The following is a 20,000-nucleotide window of genomic DNA, read 5'->3' as shown; positions in this document are numbered from 1 at the left end:
CCTGAATTATGTTAAGGTTGTATCATGTTATACAATTGATGTACTGTCAAAATTTCAACATGTTGAACTCAAAATTCATATTGTTGCGGGTTAACAGACTGATAGTGAAAAGGGTGACAGTTAACAGGGCAGACAAAACCACTCTGAAATCTTATTTTGGGATGAAGAAAGGCAACTTTCAGTTGTAAGCAGGCAGCCTAAATGCAAGTCACTCAATTACTGGGTATTACCGCAAAGCAGTGCTCAAGGTGTACTCAGCCAGTATTACAATGCATCCTTGAGAATTCCCTTGATAAATAAGATTCAAAGTTGTTAAACAACTTTGAGGGAAAAGTTGTTAGAAAAGTGGCTAAAATCACTTTCCTTCAAAGTATCAGTATTAAGATTAAACTTGAATTTGTACTAAGCCTAATCATGGAATATAACTCAGAATTTTAAGAGCATAACATCTACGGTAATCGGCATAATTAAACAAATGTTAAAATGAAGTAAAACAAGACAAGTTTAATCATAATATACAAAATTTTTATTACAAAAAAACAATTCACTCTACATGGAGAAGTTTTTTTTTTAGTTCCATCTTAAAATGGCTGCAAACTTTTATTAACCTACGGATACATCTCATTCCTGGTAGTAAAACGGCAGTGAAAACAAAATGAGAACCAAACACCACTAAACAGAAACAGAAGCAGTGCTTTGAAAAGAAAAAGCAAACAAAATAAAAGCCAACTTTTTTTTAAAACATTACAAAACAGTCTGCTGCTTTAAACCATCTTAGCCCCAAAATGTTTTCCGACATCTGATCTGGGTTAAACTGGTTTAGATGGTGACAAGGAGACCCATCCCACCCCGGGTGTAGAAATACAGTCAAAATGATCAGCTGAGTAGAGTGCCGCAGGGATGACCTCTTTTTGTAGGACAACCCAGAAGTCATGTACTTCCTGGTTCCCTTGTATCAATGTCAGTGGAGTTTGTGTACAGGGAGTTGGGTTAAATGCCTGAAATGAGGTCTGTTAACAAAGGGTTTATGTAACTAAACTGTGTTCAGCAAGATAATCTCCACAAATGAGGACCACTTTTATCATTTTTTAAGTGTAAATTATTTTTTTGTGATATTCAGAAAATGCTTCAAAAGTCACAAATTCCATTAGTCCCCAAGTGTGGAGTTGAGCCCAACCAGCACTCGCCACTAGGTAAAAATAAATCAAAATCACTTTCTTCAGTGAGTCACTGCTGTGAAGACAGTCTACAGTTTCATTAACTTATTACCACAGACCTCATTTCAGGCATTTGACCAAAATCTCGACACAAAAATCCTGTTGACTTCCGGACGAGGGAAGAGGAAGCGCTGACATCTGGGTGATAAGCAGGTCTGAGGAGTCATTCCTGCGGCATTCTAAAAGGGACGGGGAGGAAGGGGGCAAAACCATAACTAAAAGAAATGAGCAGAACAAACAATCCCTGAACTTTGAGAAGACAGTTTTGGTGTCCTATAGAAGCAGACTCCATGCCAAAAACACAGGTGGAACATTGCAGGCTTCATTCACATCCTTGTTTTGTAAATCACCCCTCCTTGTCTAGTCGTCATCCTCATCATCGTCATCGTCATCCTCCTCTTCGTCGTCTTCCTCGTCATCATCATCGTCGTCGTCAGCCGGCTGGACCTTCTTCGGCGCGGGCCGGCCTGGACCGCCCTTCTTAGCAGCAGCGCCCTGAGCTGTACCGCACTTGGCACGGTAGGCAGCCACCTCCTGCAGATGGTACAACAAAATAAAGCCATTAAAATATATATAAAATAAGGCCAAATAAGGCTTAAAATAACTGAAAACTTGAGGGGAAATTATTTTGTATGTCATCTCACACAGGAACTGTAAAAAGTGTGTTGTGTAGGCATTCATTCAGTTACTGAATGTTGATTTGAGTTACGTTGTGGACCAGTGATGTCATTTGTCCACAAATCTCAAAATAAATGAATGCCTGTAAAACCGTTCCATCACCCAACTAAACCAGGACTTGTTAAAAATTGAACTACCGTAGTGCAGACAATGTGATGCAGTTTCATTACAGTTGTAGAACACCACAATCTGTGGAAAGTGTTTTTAAAGGTGTAGTACACCACAGTGTTTTCTAAAGCACACTGTCTGGCCAAGAGCTCTCCCATGTTGTCATTCAAAAGGTAAACACCAATAGCTGGTATTTTTTTTTATAGACTCTGCATGAAATAGCAGTGGAGGACATATCTTCTCATTAAATAGCGGTGAAGGTGGGGGACGTACCTTCTCATATTTCTCCTTCAGTTTGCCAGCCTTCTGCTCATAGGGGACCTTGTCTTTGGGGCTCTGTTTACCCCACAGCTCGCCCAGCTTCTTAGCAATGTCGCCGATCGAGATACCTGGGTGCTCGCCCTTGATCCTGGGACGGTGGTCGGAGCAAAACACAAAGAAAGCGGAGCTGTGGAGGGAGCAGAGTCGGGTTAATGCAACTAATCATTGTATGCATGCCTCTGTGTATCACTTGGTCAGTCTTAAATATGAGTTCAGGTTAAAGGAACACTGCTGAACACAGCTTTGCATCAGTAGAAAACACGTTTTCAGACATTCATTTAGTTCAATTCAGTCATTGAGTCAGTGTTTTGACACAAAGCTGGTTGAAAATATACAGTGTTCCTTTAACTTATAATTCTGCAGTCCAAGTTTTAACTACTGTTCCATTTTTAATTATCTGAAAATGTAAACTTATAAAATGTACCCACAAATCCCGCAAACAAGTACATTACTGTAACTTTTAGAAGAAAAGGGGCGATACAATGGCAGAAAGAAAGCACAAACAGGCCAACTGTGCTCAACAGTGTAGTTGTGCCTGGTGGACAAGCAGTGTAGTGAGGCAGCAGTACTCACGGTGGCCTCTTGGGGGCATTGGGGTCCTTCTTTCTCTTGCCTCCCTTGCCCACACCTTTAGGGGGGATGTATGTCTTCATCTCCTTGTCATAGCGAACCTTGTCCGTCTTAGCCAGGTCCTCAAACTTGACCTTCTCCTTGGCTGACATGGTCTACAAAAAAACACAGTAGCAAATAGTTTTGATTTAAGAAAACAGTTTCCAAAAACAGAAAAAGTTTTCCAGGTTCCCAATTGGCCAACTAAGTTCAAGTAGGTTCATAAGAACCTGTTGCAAATCAACTTGGAACACTAACAGATCGGGCAGTCTACCAAGTTTGGAGATGTTGAAATCCACACCGCAGTCTGGTGTGCAGTGCCGCCTACTGGAATGCATGTGCAACTACTCCTGTTTTGCTCAGTCAGGTTGCCTAATGATATGAGGGTTAACAACTTCCCTTAACCTCAAAACCAGTAATTGTCTGGTTTTAAACGGAGCGGTTAATTCACCCTCTCTCTTCTATGGCTAAAATAGACAGGCAGCCCCCCAGTGGCAGTGAAACTGACCTTCCACCTTTCAGAGCATTTCTTGGAGAACTCTGAGAAGTTGACAGAAGTCCCTGGGTGCTTCTTCTTGTGTTCCTCACGGCACGTCGAGACAAAGTAAGCATAGGAGGAGGTCTTTCCCCTGGGCTTGTTTGGATCCTTTCCCATGGCTGCAAATTATCTGTAAATAAATGGTGGAAAAAATAACGCATGAGTACAAACAAAATGAACTCACTTTGTGCCAAACTGCATGTGGGCAAAGCAGTCCCGTGCGAGAGGTATTTCCCCTGGCTTGTAGGCCTAGGCCTATTTATATAATATATCATCCAAACTATTTAAATAGTGCGGAAACTACACAAATCAACTACAGCCCAAACAAGTAGCAACACATAACAGATATAACTGCGTGGCATTAGTCGGCTAGCAGACGGCCAAGGGCGTTTTAAGGCTGTAATCGGATTTCTCCTCCTCTGTGGGACAAAAAGACATGACTCCATTTTGTCTCTTCCCGCCTAAAGTCCAAACTGCGCCAAGACTTTAGGAACAAAAGCTATGACCTCTTTCATATTTTCCACCGTCGCTACTGCGGTGACCTGAATGAGCAGTGCACACAGCAGCAGCGTATGTTTCAAACCGGTCAGAAGTGGCTCAAACTAACTTGCTGTGGCGCGCGGGCACAGCCCGTAGCCTGTGGCAGTGTGCTAAGCTAAGCTAGCAGGCCTATAATGGCGTTTGATAGCATGCTGCGCATTTAGTGAACACGCGCACAGCAGCAGCAGAATAGCTGCCTCACGTTACTAAAATAACTTCTAAACCTAACTTTAGATGTTCGCACCGCCAAATAACCAACGCTGCCGTTCACAGGACACATTTACCCACCGTAACCTAACGTTAAATTAAGACACATTTAAGTTTATCGTTAACATTCAGCAACAACTGGGGAAAAAAAAAAAGTTTGTTCGGTTCGCTCGGAAATACACACAAATAGGAGCTGGGGTGAATATGGAAGAAGTGACAGCAGCCACTTCACACAGCAACACGCGCAGAGGACAGAGAAGCACATTTAAACACATTTAAGCACAAATGAGCAGGAATAATGCACGCGCCACGCAGTGAAGAAGACATCTCTTACCTGATCACAGCCACAAAGCTTGTAACGACTGGATGTAGGCGGAAACTCAGCACTGTTTTGTCACCGCCTGCGTAGCCTAACTAACTTGACTACAGCACCCCCTTGGCTCCGCCCTCCGGTCAGCGGATTGGTCAAACTCAAAGGCTTTCAAATGAGGGCGGGTCACGGTATAGATGCGTGGCTGTGATTGGCTGCACGGCGGGCTGTCGTGAGTTCACGGTTGTATGCGCTGCCTGTATTGTGATTGGCTGAGCGGGGGGTTTAAACAGACGGCGCGAAAAGTCCCTTTGTGTGAAGAAGGAGTTGAAGAAAAACAAAATGCATCTGCTGCTCTGCTCTCCTCTGAAGCACAAAGACGAGCCTGTTCTGTTCCAAACAACAATCTGGCCTGGCTCCACTTACAAACAACCATCTGACACCACACCACCAGTATTACAATCAAGGGGAGGAGTAGAAACACATTAAAGATACTTCATAATGAAGTTTAATTTAATACATTTATAGACGGTTTTCACAGAATGGTCACTCCTCCACCTAAATGTCTTTTCTTTTCTAACACTGCAACAGGAAGTGAGCTGTGGTTCAATTTAGAATGTTTTTGTTGTCTAAAAGCGTCTATAGTTGGAGTTTGCTGCTCTGTCTCATTTCAAAGAGGTGGCTAAACTGCATTGAGTAGGCCCGTGGTTCCCAAACTGGGGGACGCGTACCCCTAGTGGTGTGTAGAGGTACTCGGGAGGCCTACTTGAGAGAAAGGGGGAAATGTAAAAATGTAAGAATAAAATAATTCTGCTCAGGAGGCAAATGTTTCACTCCAATTCTTATCATTCATTTATTGCATCATTCTATAGTTTTCTCTTGCAGTTTTCTAAGCAACATGTTGTAAAGGGGGGGGGGGGGGTAGCCTAACTGGGTTCAGAACCCCTCTGATGTGCATATCATTCAGTAGCCTATGTGCTACATATAACATATCATTCAGTAGCCTATGTGCTACATATAACATATCATTCAGTAGCCTATGTGCTACATATAACATATCATTCAGTAGCCTATGTGCTACATATAACATATCATTCAGTAGCCTATGTGCTACATATAACATATCATTCAGTAGCCTATGTGCTACATATAACATATCATTCAGTAGCCTATGTGCTACATATAACATATCATTCAGTAGCCTATGTGCTACATATAACATATCATTCAGTAGCCTATGTGCTACATATAACATATCATTCAGTAGCCTATGTGCTACATATAACATATCATTCAGTAGCCTATGTGCTACATATAAATATGCACAATGATAAGGTGCATGATACAGCAGCAGTACTGAGATAACAGAGTAACACAATATGTACACTGGAAAGGTGCCCAATAGTAGCAGCAGAGTAATGAGCTTCAGTAGGCCTATTGCACAGGGGGTTACAGCCAGGTAGGCTATTGACAGAGAGGGACTCTGTGTGTGTGTGTGTGTGTGTGTGTGTGTGTGTGTGTGTGTGTGTGTGTGTGTGTGTGTGTGTGTGTGTGTGTTGTGTGTGTGTCAGAGAGAGAGAGAGAGACACACACACACACTCAGTCAGTGGGGGGGCTTTTGTTGGTGGGCTCCCCTGTGGATGTGTGGCAGACACACAGGGAGAGTCAATGGGGGGTGGGGGGGGGGGGGGGGGCTTGTTGGAGAGCTTAACAGCCATGGGGGTAGAAGATGTTAAATAGATGTAGAACAACTGATAACACCTTTAATTTTAGAATGTTTTTGTTTTTTTACCAGTGACAGGATGGTTGAAAGTGAGGCATTTGTAAGTGAAGTTACATTGAGCACATTACCATCAGGAATATCAGTTCAAAATGGGAAGGTACTTAGGCCTCTTTTTCTCTCCACCAATTGGATTGAGTTTCTGATGTATATGAGTGTTCCTCCTACTTCCTGCTTCACTCTGATGAAGATCCCTGTGATGTCAATAAACTGCCCGGGAGCCTGTGACTACAGGGTGCAGACTTTATTTCTTTTTACAGTAATTAAAGTGTCCCTGTCTTTCTCTGTCTTATTCTTGTCTCAAACTGAACAGCTGGTTCAGATGCAGCAGGGATGCTCAGTTTGGTGAGTCTCTCCTTTCCCAGACGAGCTAAAGCTGCTAGCAGCAGCAACATCACAATCACATACATCCATGTTTAGCTACGGCTGCTCCACCCTCTGCCGATCTGGGGAGAGCCCAAACTGGCTCCATGCTTCCTCCTAGACATGGGGCAGTTAGCCAGCCGCTTCTTTTCACCTGACAGGGGAAGCTTCACTGGTAGGACATACTGTAGCACGTGGGAGGTTCACGCTATTCCAACCAGTTCCCCTCCCTCTGAACAGGCGCCCTTATCGTGCGTTCCTTTATCGCAAAATAACTGGGATGTGGAGGCTAAATGACGTCACATCCGTTTTGTTAGCATTCCATTTGCAGAAAAGTTGAGCTGGGAAGTTCACTGTTCACTGGTCAGATCCACTAGCTAGCCAGCCAGCGCTGGCTAGCTAGTACAATGCTAGCCATTGTTAGCAATAACAGTTGATAACAAGGCATTTCATAGCATTTTGCGCATACAAACACTACAGCCTCATGTCCACAAAGATAGAAATAGGCCATGCTGTGTGTACAGCTGATTTAATGAGACACAAACAAGACAGAAGTGCAAAATAGCATTTATACGATTATAACTACCGGTACTGTTGTTGCGCGGATCAGCCATCTTGGATTTTTGAGGTCAGGGCTGCTGAGGCTCCTACGAGTTTGGAATGGGAAATACCAGCTCTAGTGACGTCACGTCCCAGCTCATGAACTTTGAACCGGTAAGATTACCAGTTCCCAGTTATAAAGGAATGCACGATTAATGACCAGAGGAGGCACCACATCAGCAACCAGGATATTGCATGTTTTGGTGAAGGGGGTTCCTATATGAAGGAAACCCCCGGGAGGTACGGGGAGAACATGCAAACTCCACACAGAAAGGCCCTTTTGACGACCCCACCCGGGCGGCGGGCACTCGAGGACATGCAGACGGGCACCTGTTTGGGCGCCCTAAATATGGAAGTGATTCTGGACCTGTTAGCGAGCAGTCTCAATGCTACCATGCTGCCTGTTTTCATAGTGCAGTGTGCAAAACAAACATCTGAATTTACTCATTTACTCAGTGTGCATTTAAAAGTATTTAAATTACTCGACTAAGAGTAAAAGTATAGCATTATAAAAAATACTTTTAAAGTACAAACCCCCCTCCAAAAAACATGACTCAAGTAAGTACTTCTACTTGAGTACTTTCCACCTCTGAGCAGAGCACATGTGCTGCTTTTATATGTTTGAAAGACACGACTGCTCACTCGGCTTGCACACGTGCTCAGCTGCTCGGTCTTGACGTGCACACGTGCTCAGCTGCTCGGTCTTGGCGTGCACACGTGCTCAGCTGCTCGGTCTTGACGTGCACACGTGCTCAGCTGCTCGGTCTTGACGTGCAGATTTTGCACCTAACTAGTGCTATTGTATCATCACGTCACGTCACATGATCCAATATAGACTTGACATTGGACAAAAAGCGAGCAATCATCATTGCATATCTGTACAGTGTACAGTATAAAAATACAAAAGAATATAAAGAGATTATCCATTGAATTGACTGTTTTTTTTAATATAGTTTATGTAGAATAAGCATATAATGTTGTTATAAATTGCTTTTAAGTATTTTACCAAAAACATGAAGACCATGACGGAGATGGGACAAATGGCACAGTTTTAAATTGTTTCCTTGGACACGGGCACATTACCCGAGGTGGCTATCTGAATGACTCGCACGGGGCCCGTTCAGTTCACCATTGTTGGAGGGCCCATTCTCGTTATGGACCCCCCTGTGCAGCCGCACTGCCCCTTACGGCCCTGGGGAGGCAGTATCACCTCACCCAAGTGACAGAGGCCACAGCAGCTGCTGCTCTGCAGGCTGTTGCCAGGATGAGGTCAACCAATGCCACAAGGGAGGCATGTGAGCCGTGTTGCCAGACGGGCGGGTTTTCCGCCCAATTGGGCTGGTTTTGGGCTGCATTGTGCAGGGGGGGAAAATGGGCTTTTTAGCGGGTACAGAGCCACTTGTTTCCATAGAGCTGCGTTTGTTTTGGCTGGTTTTGTGTGGCGTTTTGGCGGTTTTTGAACAGTGTTTGGGCTGGAAACCATTAGCTGTATCTGGCAACACTCAGCCTGTGAGAGAGAGAGCTTCACTGCACACTGCACAACAAGAGGCTGCTGTTCCTTGGCAAGAACACGTGTCGGGCTCTTTTGAGAGGCACTCGTATGACCTGTACATTAACCCATTGATACCTGATGCAGCATTTGTGTGTGTATCCCTTTAAGACCGCGAACCGCGTTAACGCGGTTCGCGGTCTTAAAGGGATACGCACACAAATGAGGGATATACACGCAAATGCTGCATCAGGTATCGATGGGTTAAATGGCCAAGGGCCATGTAAGCTGTTTTGACTGCTTGTAGCCGCCCTGCTGATGCAAGCGGGTGAAGGACCACACTGCCAATGCTACGCTGCTGCTGCTGCTGCTACACCTCCACAGCTGATTGCCTGAAGCGTTTTACTTGTCAAACCAAATGATTCAGTTATATTTGAAACAGGAGAGAGTAGAGACCAGAGAACATTTCACTCGGACCAAAACGTAAAAAAAATAATAATAGCAGATTTAAAAAAAAAAAAAAAAAAAAAAACGTTTTTCAATGTTTTCTTTCCAGTTTGGTCTGAGTGAAAATGAATTGTTTGACCATGTCTATGGGGGAAATAAATGGCAGATGAAATCTCTTGGTAAGCATGCTGAAGCAGGAAGTGACGTCGACTTTGGCTCTCCATGGGAGAAATAAAGTGATTAATTGGAATAAATATGATTATTTTTTATTTTTTATTAAATCTACTTTCTTTAATGAATATAGTGAGTTTTGTCAACATAAATACACGTAGGACGCACAGACACGAGGTGATACAGTGGACGTCTCTCATTGAGGAACGAAGCACAAACCACATTTCTAGCAGGCCCATTCACACAAAGAATGACAACTATAAAGAGAACTACCATGATATGCTGCTGCTCAAGGGTCACTGGGTTTGGGTTCAGAGCCGCTGGGTTTGGGTTCAGAGCCGGTTTGGGTTCAGGGCCGCTGGGTTTGCGTTCAGAGCCGCTGGGTTTGGGTTCAGAGCCGCTGGGTTTGGGTTCAGAGCCGGTTTGGGTTCAGAGTCGCTGGGTTTGGGTTCAGAGCCGGTTTGGGTTCAGAGCCGCTGGGTTTGGGTTCAGAGCCGCTGGGTTTGGGTTCAGAGCCGCTGGGTTTGGGTTCATGAATAGCCCAGAAGAGAGGAGCTTTCATTATTGTGCTTTGTTTGTATGAGAGCTAACGGCGCTATTGGTCACCAAGTGAAGCTGTTCATTTCTTTACCAGTAGGTGACTCCACCAGTGTTGTAGCCTAGGTAAACCCAGCCCCCACGTGACCTGCTCTCTCAGTTCCCAGTCACTAGTGACTGAGAACTGAGAGAGCAGGTCACGTGGGGGATGGGTTTACCCAGGCTACCAGTGTTGGGCACCAACTAGTAATGTAAGGGATTACAAATTCCAACAAGTAATAATATTACAGTTACTAATCCAAGTTACTTCAAGTCACTGCATGACTTTCTCCAGCTAAATAGCTAAATCCTCCAGTGCTAAAACAAAGTGTGGAGATACTGTAGGTCTGGCTATGCGAGACCGGGATTAGCTTTTTGTCCCAGGTAGCAAATAAATAAAGTATGCAGTTTGGCTGATTGTTGATTTCTCCTGTTCCAATAAAGTGGATTGAGTTGTAAAAGGAGCTGGCTAAACAGGTTGTGCATCAGTTTACGGGGGGCGGCGGGGAAGGGGGGGTAGCTAAATATAGTAAAGTAATGTGTAATGTAACTAATTACTTTTTATAAGAAGTAATAAGTAAAGTAATGTGTAGCCCATTTTGAGAGAGAAACATCTGATAACTTCACAGTGACTAAAGGGCTTTCAACAAGCTATACTGAGACACACGTTACCTCCGCTCATATTACAAGAGAGCTCTTCCAATTCAGACCGGTACATCACGTTTCTTCTCAACATGATTCTGTCATCAGCTCCTCCGTCATGAACAGAATGAATAGAGGTGCAAAAAAACAAAGAAAAAATCAAATGTCAACGTTATGAATGAAGCATGGAACTATTGGGTACAGCACTAGATGTTGGTATAGTTATATAGCCTCTCTTTAGTTATACTTCTAGATGTGAATGGGCCTTTTAAAATGGTACAAAGTGCCAGTTATGTAGTATAACACTACAATGCAGAGGGCAGTTAGGCTACAGAACACGTATCATACACTACCGTGCGAAAGCCAGGCGAGACAATGGAGGCCCGGCTTGCGTTAGATCAGCCTAGTCGTGTTTAAATGAAGCTAACTTCTCCTCCACTTGACTTGGTGGTGTGGTCCTCAGAATTCAAAATGTCGGGCTCCATCACCAAAAGCACAAGTTCACACAAGTAGAATGTTCATGTGAAAGCGGAGGTGAACAACAGCATTTTCTAGTAGTATTTACCATCTGAAAGCTGAATGCAACAATGGCAGCCTCCCCTTGGCTACCCCATTAGCTACAGCCTCCCCTTGGCTACCCCATCTACCCAATTAGCTATAGAATGGATTTGAAGATTTTGATGGCTTTCAAAGCACAGCTCAGTCTAACTCCCACTTACATCACCGACCATCTAAGCTCAAACGATCCAGAGTGCAGAGCTCGGGCAGGACATGGAGCAGGAAGACATAGAGCAGGAAGACATAGAGCAGGACATAGAGCAGGAAGACATAGAGCAGGACATGGAGCAGGAAGACATGGAGCAGGAAGACATAGAGCAGGAAGACATAGAGCAGGACATGGAGCAGGAAGACATAGAGCAGGACATGGAGCAGGAAGACATAGTGCAGGACATGGAGCAGGAAGACATAGAGCAGGACATGGAGCAGGAAGACATAGAGCAGGACATGGAGCAGGAAGACATAGAGCAGGACATAGAGCAGGAAGACATAGAGCAGGACATGGAGCAGGAAGACATAGAGCAGGGCATGGAGCAGGAAGACATAGAGCAGGACATGGAGCAGGAAGACATAGAGCAGGACATGGAGCAGGAAGACATAGAGCAGGACATAGAGCAGGAAGACATAGAGCAGGACATGGAGCAGGAAGACATAGAGCAGGAAGACACAGAGCAGGAAGACATAGAGCAGGAAGACATAGAGCAGGAAGACATAGAGCAGGACACAGAGCAGGACATGGAGCAGGAAGACATAGAGCAGGAAGACATAGAGCAGGAAGACATAGAGCAGGACATGGAGCAGGAAGACATAGAGCAGGACATAGAGCAGGAAGACACAGAGCAGGAAGACATAGAGCAGGAAGACATAGAGCAGGACATGGAGCAGGAAGACATAGAGCAGGACACAGAGCAGGAAGACATAGAACAGGACGACATAGAGCAGGAAGACATAGAGCAGGAAGACACAGAGCAGGAAGACAGAGCAGGAAGACATAGAGCAGGACATAGAGAAGGAAGACATAGAGCAGGAAGACATAGAGCAGGAAGGCATAGAGCAGTGCTTCTCAACCCGTTTTCTCTTATGAACGCCTTGAGCTGTTTTGCCGTGTCAATCTGTCTAGCTGGTATGACAGACAGGAATCACTCCATACACCAAGATGTTCCTCTCTGTGTGGAAGGCAGTTGTAAAAGACGTGCAGTCTATAGCTATAACTTCTCAATGAAATCATCTCTTACATGCTTAGGAATTATGACACATTGATCATAGAACAATAATGCAAAACACACCTGCAGAGGTACATGTATGGTGGTGGAATTTATCGTTTTAAAGGTGCTATAAATGGTATTAAAAAACAATAATGAAAAGGTGTAAAAGTGATCATCTCAAAGATTTTCATGTGAATAAATGTCAATGGTGTGATCGAGCCTAGGGCCCACTGATGGAAGCCGTTGCATTTTCAGTATTGCAGCATTTATGAATTAGGTGTCTGTGGTGACACAGGGTGGGCGGAGCTAACACAATAGACTCACTCTGATAGGTTACTGTAGGTTCACAGGGTGGGCGGAGCTAACACAATAGACTCACTCTGATAGGTTACTGTAGGTTCACAGGGTGGGCGGAGCTAACACAATAGACTCACTCTGATAGGTTACTGTAGGTTCACAGGGTGGGCGGAGCTAACACAATAGACTCACTCTGATAGGTTACTGTAGGTTCACAGGGTGGGCAGAGCTAGTGTCCTCTAGTAACAGAGTGGCATCAGCGGAGGACCAAAATGCAAGAATCATTAGCCAATGAACAGCCAGGAATGGGTCTCGCGCTACTTTTGCATGCTAAAATAAAGCCGATAATGTACAATTTGATTCATTTCAAGGGATGAAAAACCCTTTCAAAGTACAACACTGTCTATTTAGCTGCAACTCGACAGTGCTGCTTTTTTTACTGAAGAGTTCCACTTTCTACTTCCTGGAAAAAAACTGGTCCATTGGAGTGAATGGAGATGTCGGAACTCCTCTGGGCAGAGCTAACACAATAGACTTACTCTGTAGGTTACTGTAGGTTCACAGGGTGGGCGGAGCTAACACAATAGACTCACTCTGATAGGTTACTGTAGCTTCCTGACAACTCTTGTGTGAAGTAGGATAACAAGCTACTTTTCCCCCGTCTCTGCTAACATTACGGGTGGTTACTATGGTTACTATGGTTACTATGGCCGAAACAAACGGACTAATGTCACATTATGCAACAGTTTGGATCTCACCTGCAATTACCACTCATCGCCATAGGTGTCACCCAAGAGAACAAAACTGAAATCTTAGAGATTATCACTTTAAATAGCTCTACTTTCCGACAGCCATCACTGATATAGTGATTGGTCAGTAACATGGGTCCTCCACTCTGCAGTATACATCCCATCCAATCCCACTTTTATCCAATCAGGAGAGAGGATTCCACAAAATATATTTTAATGTGGGAGACCCACATTACTGACCAATCAGTGATGGCGCAATGTAGAGCTATTTAACACTTTTTTTTTAAACAAAACATATCACATACAGCACCTTTAAGGTGGGATGTGTTCTTGTGTAAACCTAATGAAAACGACCAGAGTTACCAGCTAGCAGTCCCTGGAGAGAGAGAGCGAGAGAGAGAGAGAGAGTGCGAGAGAGCGCGAGAGAGAGAGAGAGCGAGAGAGAGAGAGAGAGTGTGTGTAGTGGGTCAAGTCTACATTCTATTTAACCACTACAATTTATGTCTCTTTTTCCCTGATTTATATATTAGTCATTTTCCACAGCCTTTTACAAAACATTCATCCTACATTCTCTCAATTAATTTTCGGTCGGAGCTCATTTTCCCCCCAAATTCCAAGTTGTCTTGAACGGGGTAACATATCCCTGGTTGTCTTGAACGGGGTAACATATCCCTGGTTGTCTTGAACGCGGTAACATATGCCTGGTTGTCTTGAACGGGGTAACATATGCCTGGTTGTCTTGAACGGGGTAACATATGCCTGGTTGTCTTGAACGCGGTAACATATGCCTGGTTGTCTTGAACGCGGTAACATATGCCTGGTTGTCTTGAACGCGGTAACATATGCCTGGTTGTCTTGAACGGGGTAACATATGCCTGGTTGTCTTGAACGCGGTAACATATGCCTGGTTGTCTTGAACGGGGTAACATATGCCTGGTTGTCTTGAACGCGGTAACATATCCCTGGTTGTCTTGAACGGGGTAACATATGCCTGGTTGTCTTGAACGGGGTAACATATGCCTGGTTGTCTTGAACGCGGTAACATATGCCTGGTTGTCTTGAACGGGGTAACATATGCCTGGTTGTCTTGAACGCGGTAACATATCCCTGGTTGTCTTGAACGGGGTAACATATGCCTGGTTGTCTTGAACGGGGTAACATATGCCTTGTTGTCTTGAACGGGGTAACATATGCCTGGTTGTCTTGAACGGGGTAACATATGCCTTGTTGTCTTGAACGGGGTAACATATGCCTGGTTGTCTTGAATGGGGTAACATATCCTTGGTTGGGAATGACTGCTAGAGTTCCAAAGTCTCGCCATCATGAGATTGCCCATGCGACCTGAGGAAGTGAATTCTGCATTCAGAGTTTGACTTGATCAAATCAAGAGAATCAGCTATTCAGAATCATGAGACCATAGCATAGAACATTGGTTCCCAAACTGTGGTCCGCCATTTTTTTTTACACACAACAGTTTTTACATAATACACATTAACCATGAGGAGTAGCCGGATTGGGCCGATTTTTTGAAATATCGCGATATTTGGGAAATATCACAATTTTGAACATCTACTTTCAGAGGCTGCAGCAGGCTCAGTTTTAAAGCCAGAGTGAAGTTTCTGGTATCATATGAAACTAGAAGACTTGAGGAATCGATTTGTACCAAACATGTCATGCTAGTTTGTCAGGAAGGTAGCTAAATAACACTCCAAATTTAGGCTAAATTTTGGACAGGGAAAAAAACATTTTGGAAGTGGTCCCTGGGAAATTTGGTAGTGGTACTTGGACGGAAAAGTTTGGGAACCCCGGCATAGAACATTTCTCTAGGACAAAAAAAAAGGGTTTCTTGAAGTTTTGGTCTGAGGGTTTGAAGAAACCTTGATGATGCTGAACCCGGAAGAGGGCGTGACTTTGGCACTCTATGCGATGGTGTGTTTGCTCTTAGGGCCCCGCCCCTTCCCTTTGGAACGGCCTGCCAGAGGATATGAGGTGGCTAAACTCCGCCCCTTCCCTTTGGAACGGCCTGTCAGAGGATATGAGGTGGCTAAACTCCGTGGCTTCCATCAAATCCCTTCCAAAAACTTTTGTAAAACCTTTGTTTTACGTTTGCATGTCTCATGTTTTACTTTCCTTTTTACTTTGTTGTTTTTCCTGCTTGCTAATCTGCTTTTGTAAAGCACTTTCTAACGGGTTCTAGTATTTAGCAGCTTAAAGCTGATATGGGAAGCTTGTATCTACCACCTCCCCTATGACATGACTGCAGCAACACAGAGAAGCTACAGCAAAAGGAGCGCGTCTCATTGCCATCAGTGTCTTGTTGCACTTGTTTCACTGGAGTTGTGTTGCTAGGGGACAGTTTGTACTCATTTATTTCCAGTCAGTTATTGTATTAGCAAACACTGTAACAGTTTAGAATGTTTCTGTTGTCAAGTGTAAACTGTCTATAATTTGGGCAGCAGTTTTGATAACATGTAGCCAGTTAGTTACCATCGAACTGAAAACAGTAGAATGAGAACACTAGAATGTACTTACAGTACATTGTACGGTCTATTACATGATGTGGACATCACCAGAAAGTCCAATCACATTGATCAGGAATGATTTACACGTAGGCTATATGGGGATTATTAATTAATTAATATGCCTATGCCATGATAAATAATGTGTTGTTTCTGTCTTGTTAATTTTTCCCATTCACAAAACGTGATGAATGCTAGTATCAGCCATGGGGATTTGGATGTATAGGCTGAGTTCAGGCGATAGCTCCAGTGCAGCTTGGCTGTTAGTGACATTGGTAAATAGCTCCAGTGCAGCTTGGCTGTTAGTGACATTGGTAAATGCTACTAGAGTGATACTATTGTTAGCCTGGTGTTAACTTCCCCCGTGTCATTTCCTGACTAGATGCGCCAGTTTATGTCCTGTCACTCTACTGTTGAACAGGAAGCAGCTGCCCAATCAGGACTCTACATGGCTGTGCCGGCTCCTGTGATAGGTCGAGTGCAGTTCCCGCCTTTGTCCACCAATCAACAGTCTCCATCCTTCAGTGCAGTATCAGAGCTGTCCTTCAGGGGTCCTACTTGCTCCAGTTTACACAGTCTTTCTCAGAGGCAAGGGATTGGTGCATCTCCAGACTTTTCCACACGTTCTGGAGATCTTTTCGTTTTTGTCCAAACCTTTAAATACATGAAAACAGTTACAATCCTTTCTGTTCCTTCCAGACCTGTGCAGGAACCAAAATCACCAATCCCTCTTCTTCAGTGCAACGAGGAACGAGGTAGGCGGGACTAGGCAGCCACGTGGCCAATCAGGTAGATGTTGTCATAGAGATGGCCTACAAAGTCATCGGAGACATTATGGGCTGCTCGCCGAGTGTTCCTGATAAACTCCCTCTTGGACATTTTGTTTTTGACGTGAGGACTGGTCAGGTCAATGGACAGCAGGATCAGACTGTAGCACAGCACATACACAGCATCTAGAGACAGAGAGACATATTAAAGCCCCTGGAAACCTAAATCCACAATAACCTTAGAATTATGTCATTTAGGGTCTTATGTGCGTAAGAGCAAGCATCTAAAAGTATTCAGACATTAGTTTCAAACCAAATCCTAAATATTACCATTTAAGATTCAAGATATTTATTGTAAGTCTGTGGTACAAGTACACACGTGTGAAATTCTGATGCTGGGGAGCTCCGTTACAAGACATACAATACAAAGTCACAACAATTAGACTTATGCAAGTAAATAAGGCAATAAGGCCCACAGTAGATAGGGCGAAAACAGGGTACGTACAGAAGGTAAACAGTCAATAAGAAAGGTAATAAAGTAGAGGTAGTAAGTAATAAAATAGAATAAATAATAATCAAATAAAGTGGTGCCACTTGTCAGTGGAAGGTTCACTCGTGGCAAATTGTGCAGCGGTAATTTGCAAATGTCAATAACACTGATTTATTGAACTCAGTCAAGGTGACAATTACTACACAAGTGTTAAGTGTTGGGTTTGATCAGTCGCTCTGGGAAATTGCGTTTTTGTGATCACATTAATTACCGGTAATGCAAATTCAACCATTACTACTAAAAACACGCAGAAGATGGTCTTCTGACCAGCGGCGGTTGGAAGAAGTTGGTCCCGGGCGCTTCACTGCAGCTGCCCACCGCTCCCGGCCTGATCATGGAGGACGAGCCAGGATGGATCAAACGCGGAGGTCAAACTTCACGGCGTCTCTAATCATGTGTGTGTGTGTGTGTGTGTGTGTGTGTGTGTATAATGTGTATGTGCATGAATCAGTGCATTGTGGCAAAAATAAAAATGGGGTTGTCCGTCTTGTACTTACTTACATCAGTGGTTCTCAACCTGAGGTAATATGGGGGGGGGTCACGTCACGCGATGGTTTTTCAAATAAATAAAAACAATAAAATCATCAATATTTTTTTAGAATGATTTCTTCATTAAATCTCCCATACCATTGATATGATGTAGTCATTATGAAACAGATTTGAGAGAGTGAGTGAAATCGTGTGTGAATGCGTGCGCGTGAGTTGGGAAGTCGTCTCCTCCAGGGCAGAGCGTGGCACAGTGCCATGTGCTCGGCTAACAGAGTACCGCACGGATGGCTTACCCAGAAGTCCCGGCACTTCCCGGGTTCTTACTTTTATGAGTTTTGAAGCGTTTTATGAAAACCGCAATAATAATTTTTAATAAGCATTTACGCTTCAAAAATCATAAAAGTGGTCCTCATTTGTGACGATTATCTCGCTGAACACAAACTTCGCTGTTTCTAAAACTTTCATGCATTTAACCGGAATTCCCGAGCCCAAAGTACTCGCGTCCAGATCTTCAGGACTCATTCCTGTGGTACTCTATTCACCTTATGTTCAGACCTTACAGTGGGCCAAATTCTTCCGGGTCCTTTTAACACTTCCGGCGGTCACTGCGCAAAATAAGAGAGTTGTTTTTGGAGCGGACAGTGAAGGGGGTAAAATAAAGAGCGTAGCCTACTACTTTGAGCCGGTACACAGCAAGCAAGCAGAGTATCCACTGTTAGCCAGGTCAGATAACGTTATCGTCGACAATGACGAGCACTTTCTTGTAAAACATACCTGGACTCCAACAAAGAAAGCTTCAGATAGGCAGCGCGAGCCACTAACATCAATAAAGACCCGCAGACGTTAACGTAATTCCCTGGAATGCGAGACTTAACGACCCAGTTACATGGCGTTGCATTCTTAGACATTGCCGTTTGCTTTTATTTGGTATGTTACATACAATTGGCTAAATTATTAGTTAATTCAGAGTTAGATGATATTGGAGCAGCCCAGCAATTTATTTTATTTATTTTATTATTATTTTTTGCCGGAAGTTTTGATACGGCCACACAACCGGGTCAAATGGGCGTGGCTACATAAGGTGAATAAAGTGTCTGAATGACGCGGTGGCTTCTCTAAAAAGTCTGCCAGCTCAAGATGCAAACCAAACAGAGACATGTGAAATTGAATGTAACGTTAAATGTCAACTGAAAAGGTGCCGGTGGTTCCGACAGATTCCCTGCGTCTCCAACAAGCGTTGCAAATATCAGTTTGAGTTTCTGCACTAACTTGCGTGCATGCGTACTGCGTATACTAACCAGGACTGAGGCCCAGCTCTCGGACCAGGCCGGGGTTGCAGATGCAGAATCTGTGGCTGAACTTGGTGATGAGGGTCTCCAGGTACTCGCCCCTCTCCTCTGGAGCGTGGATGTGCCTGAAGAAGTCCCGCAGCGCGTTAGGGAGGAACTGGTTACTGAAGTTATGGAGGGTCACCAACTCATCCAGGACATCACGCCTGGACACACACACACACACACACACACACACACACACACACACACACACACACACACACACACACACACACACTAAATTACACGATGCATTTCTTTTAGAGCTGAACAATTAATCGATTATTTGATCGACAGAAAATTAACTAATTTATAATATAACAGAAAAGGCCTGGACAGGACAGGAGTTTTGTCCACTCTGCCATAGCAACATGGAAAATCACATACACACAAAAAAACAATGGATGGATAAATCCAGAAGGAGGCGGTAATGCAACATAAAGGATGCCAACTGCCATAAAAAAAAACACAGAAGAAGAAGATGTACAGTCCTAGATGGCTCAGCCCAGAGCCGTATAATAGAAGAGTTCCGACATCTCCATTCACTCCAATGGACCAAAGGGAAGTAAGGTCCTGGAACTCTTGAGTAAAAAAAGCAGCACTGTCGAGTTGCAGCAAAATAGACAGTTTGTGTTGTACTCTGAAAGGGTTTTTCATCCCTTGAATCAAATTGTACATTATCAGCTTTGTTTTAGCACGCAAAAGTAGCGCGAGACCCATTCCTGGCTGTTCATTGGCTAATGAGTCTCGCATTTTGGTCCTCCGCTGATGCCACTCTCTTACTAGAGGACACTAGCTCAGCCAAAGATGATGGGATTTCAACCAACTTCAACTCACACAAAATTAGGTTTCAAAAAACATGTGTAATGTATGAATTTGCTTTAGACAGTCAGTGTGTGTGTGTGTGTGTGTGTGTGTGTGTGTGTGTGTGTGTGTGTG

General features: G+C 44.0%; 2 protein-coding genes across 3 annotated transcripts in view; both read right to left on the bottom strand.

Annotated features, from left to right (window-relative positions):
- Window positions 1-511: 511 nt before the first annotated feature.
- hmgb2a (high mobility group box 2a) lies at window positions 512-4,608 on the bottom strand. Its single transcript, XM_083655532.1, has 5 exons — window positions 4,553-4,608; window positions 3,442-3,601; window positions 2,898-3,049; window positions 2,277-2,451; window positions 512-1,751 (listed from the first exon to the last, which is right to left on the bottom strand). The coding sequence occupies exons 2-5, from the start codon at window positions 3,586-3,588 to the stop codon at window positions 1,578-1,580; spliced, it is 648 nt and encodes a 215-aa protein (XP_083511658.1). The 5' UTR covers window positions 3,589-3,601; window positions 4,553-4,608; the 3' UTR covers window positions 512-1,577.
- An 11,030-nt stretch (window positions 4,609-15,638) lies between these two features.
- fbxo8 (F-box protein 8) overlaps window positions 15,639-20,000 on the bottom strand; it is a 10,271-nt gene continuing 5,909 nt past the window's right edge. Inside the window, exons 7-8 of one of the 2 annotated variants that reach the window (XM_083655354.1) lie at window positions 19,029-19,225; window positions 15,639-16,877 (exon numbers count right to left, since the gene is read on the bottom strand). In XM_083655354.1, coding sequence (XP_083511480.1) covers window positions 16,690-16,877; window positions 19,029-19,225 — 385 coding nt within the window. In that variant the 3' untranslated portion in view covers window positions 15,639-16,689. The remainder of the gene's footprint in view (window positions 16,878-19,028; window positions 19,226-20,000) is intronic. The other variant, XM_083655355.1, reaches the window with a different exon arrangement.

The sequence above is a fragment of the Poromitra crassiceps genome, assembly GCF_964638095.1.
Source record: "Poromitra crassiceps genome assembly, chromosome: 19".
Lineage (NCBI taxonomy): Eukaryota > Metazoa > Chordata > Actinopteri > Beryciformes > Melamphaidae > Poromitra > Poromitra crassiceps.
This window is presented reverse-complemented; position numbering and strand designations above follow the sequence as displayed.

What these genes read in the sequence shown, in the direction of transcription:
- hmgb2a (XM_083655532.1), bottom strand. Translation starts at nt 3,588, where the DNA reads ATGGGAAAGGATCCAAACAAGCCCAGGGGAAAGACCTCCTCCTATGCT. An exon ending in AATGCTCTGAAAGGTGGAAG is followed by an intron (nt 3,050 to 3,441) that starts GTCAGTTTCACT and finishes GTTTTTTTGTAG; the next exon opens with ACCATGTCAGCCAAGGAGAA. An exon ending in TGAAGGAGAAATATGAGAAG is followed by an intron (nt 1,752 to 2,276) that starts GTACGTCCCCCA and finishes TACCATCTGCAG; the next exon opens with GAGGTGGCTGCCTACCGTGC.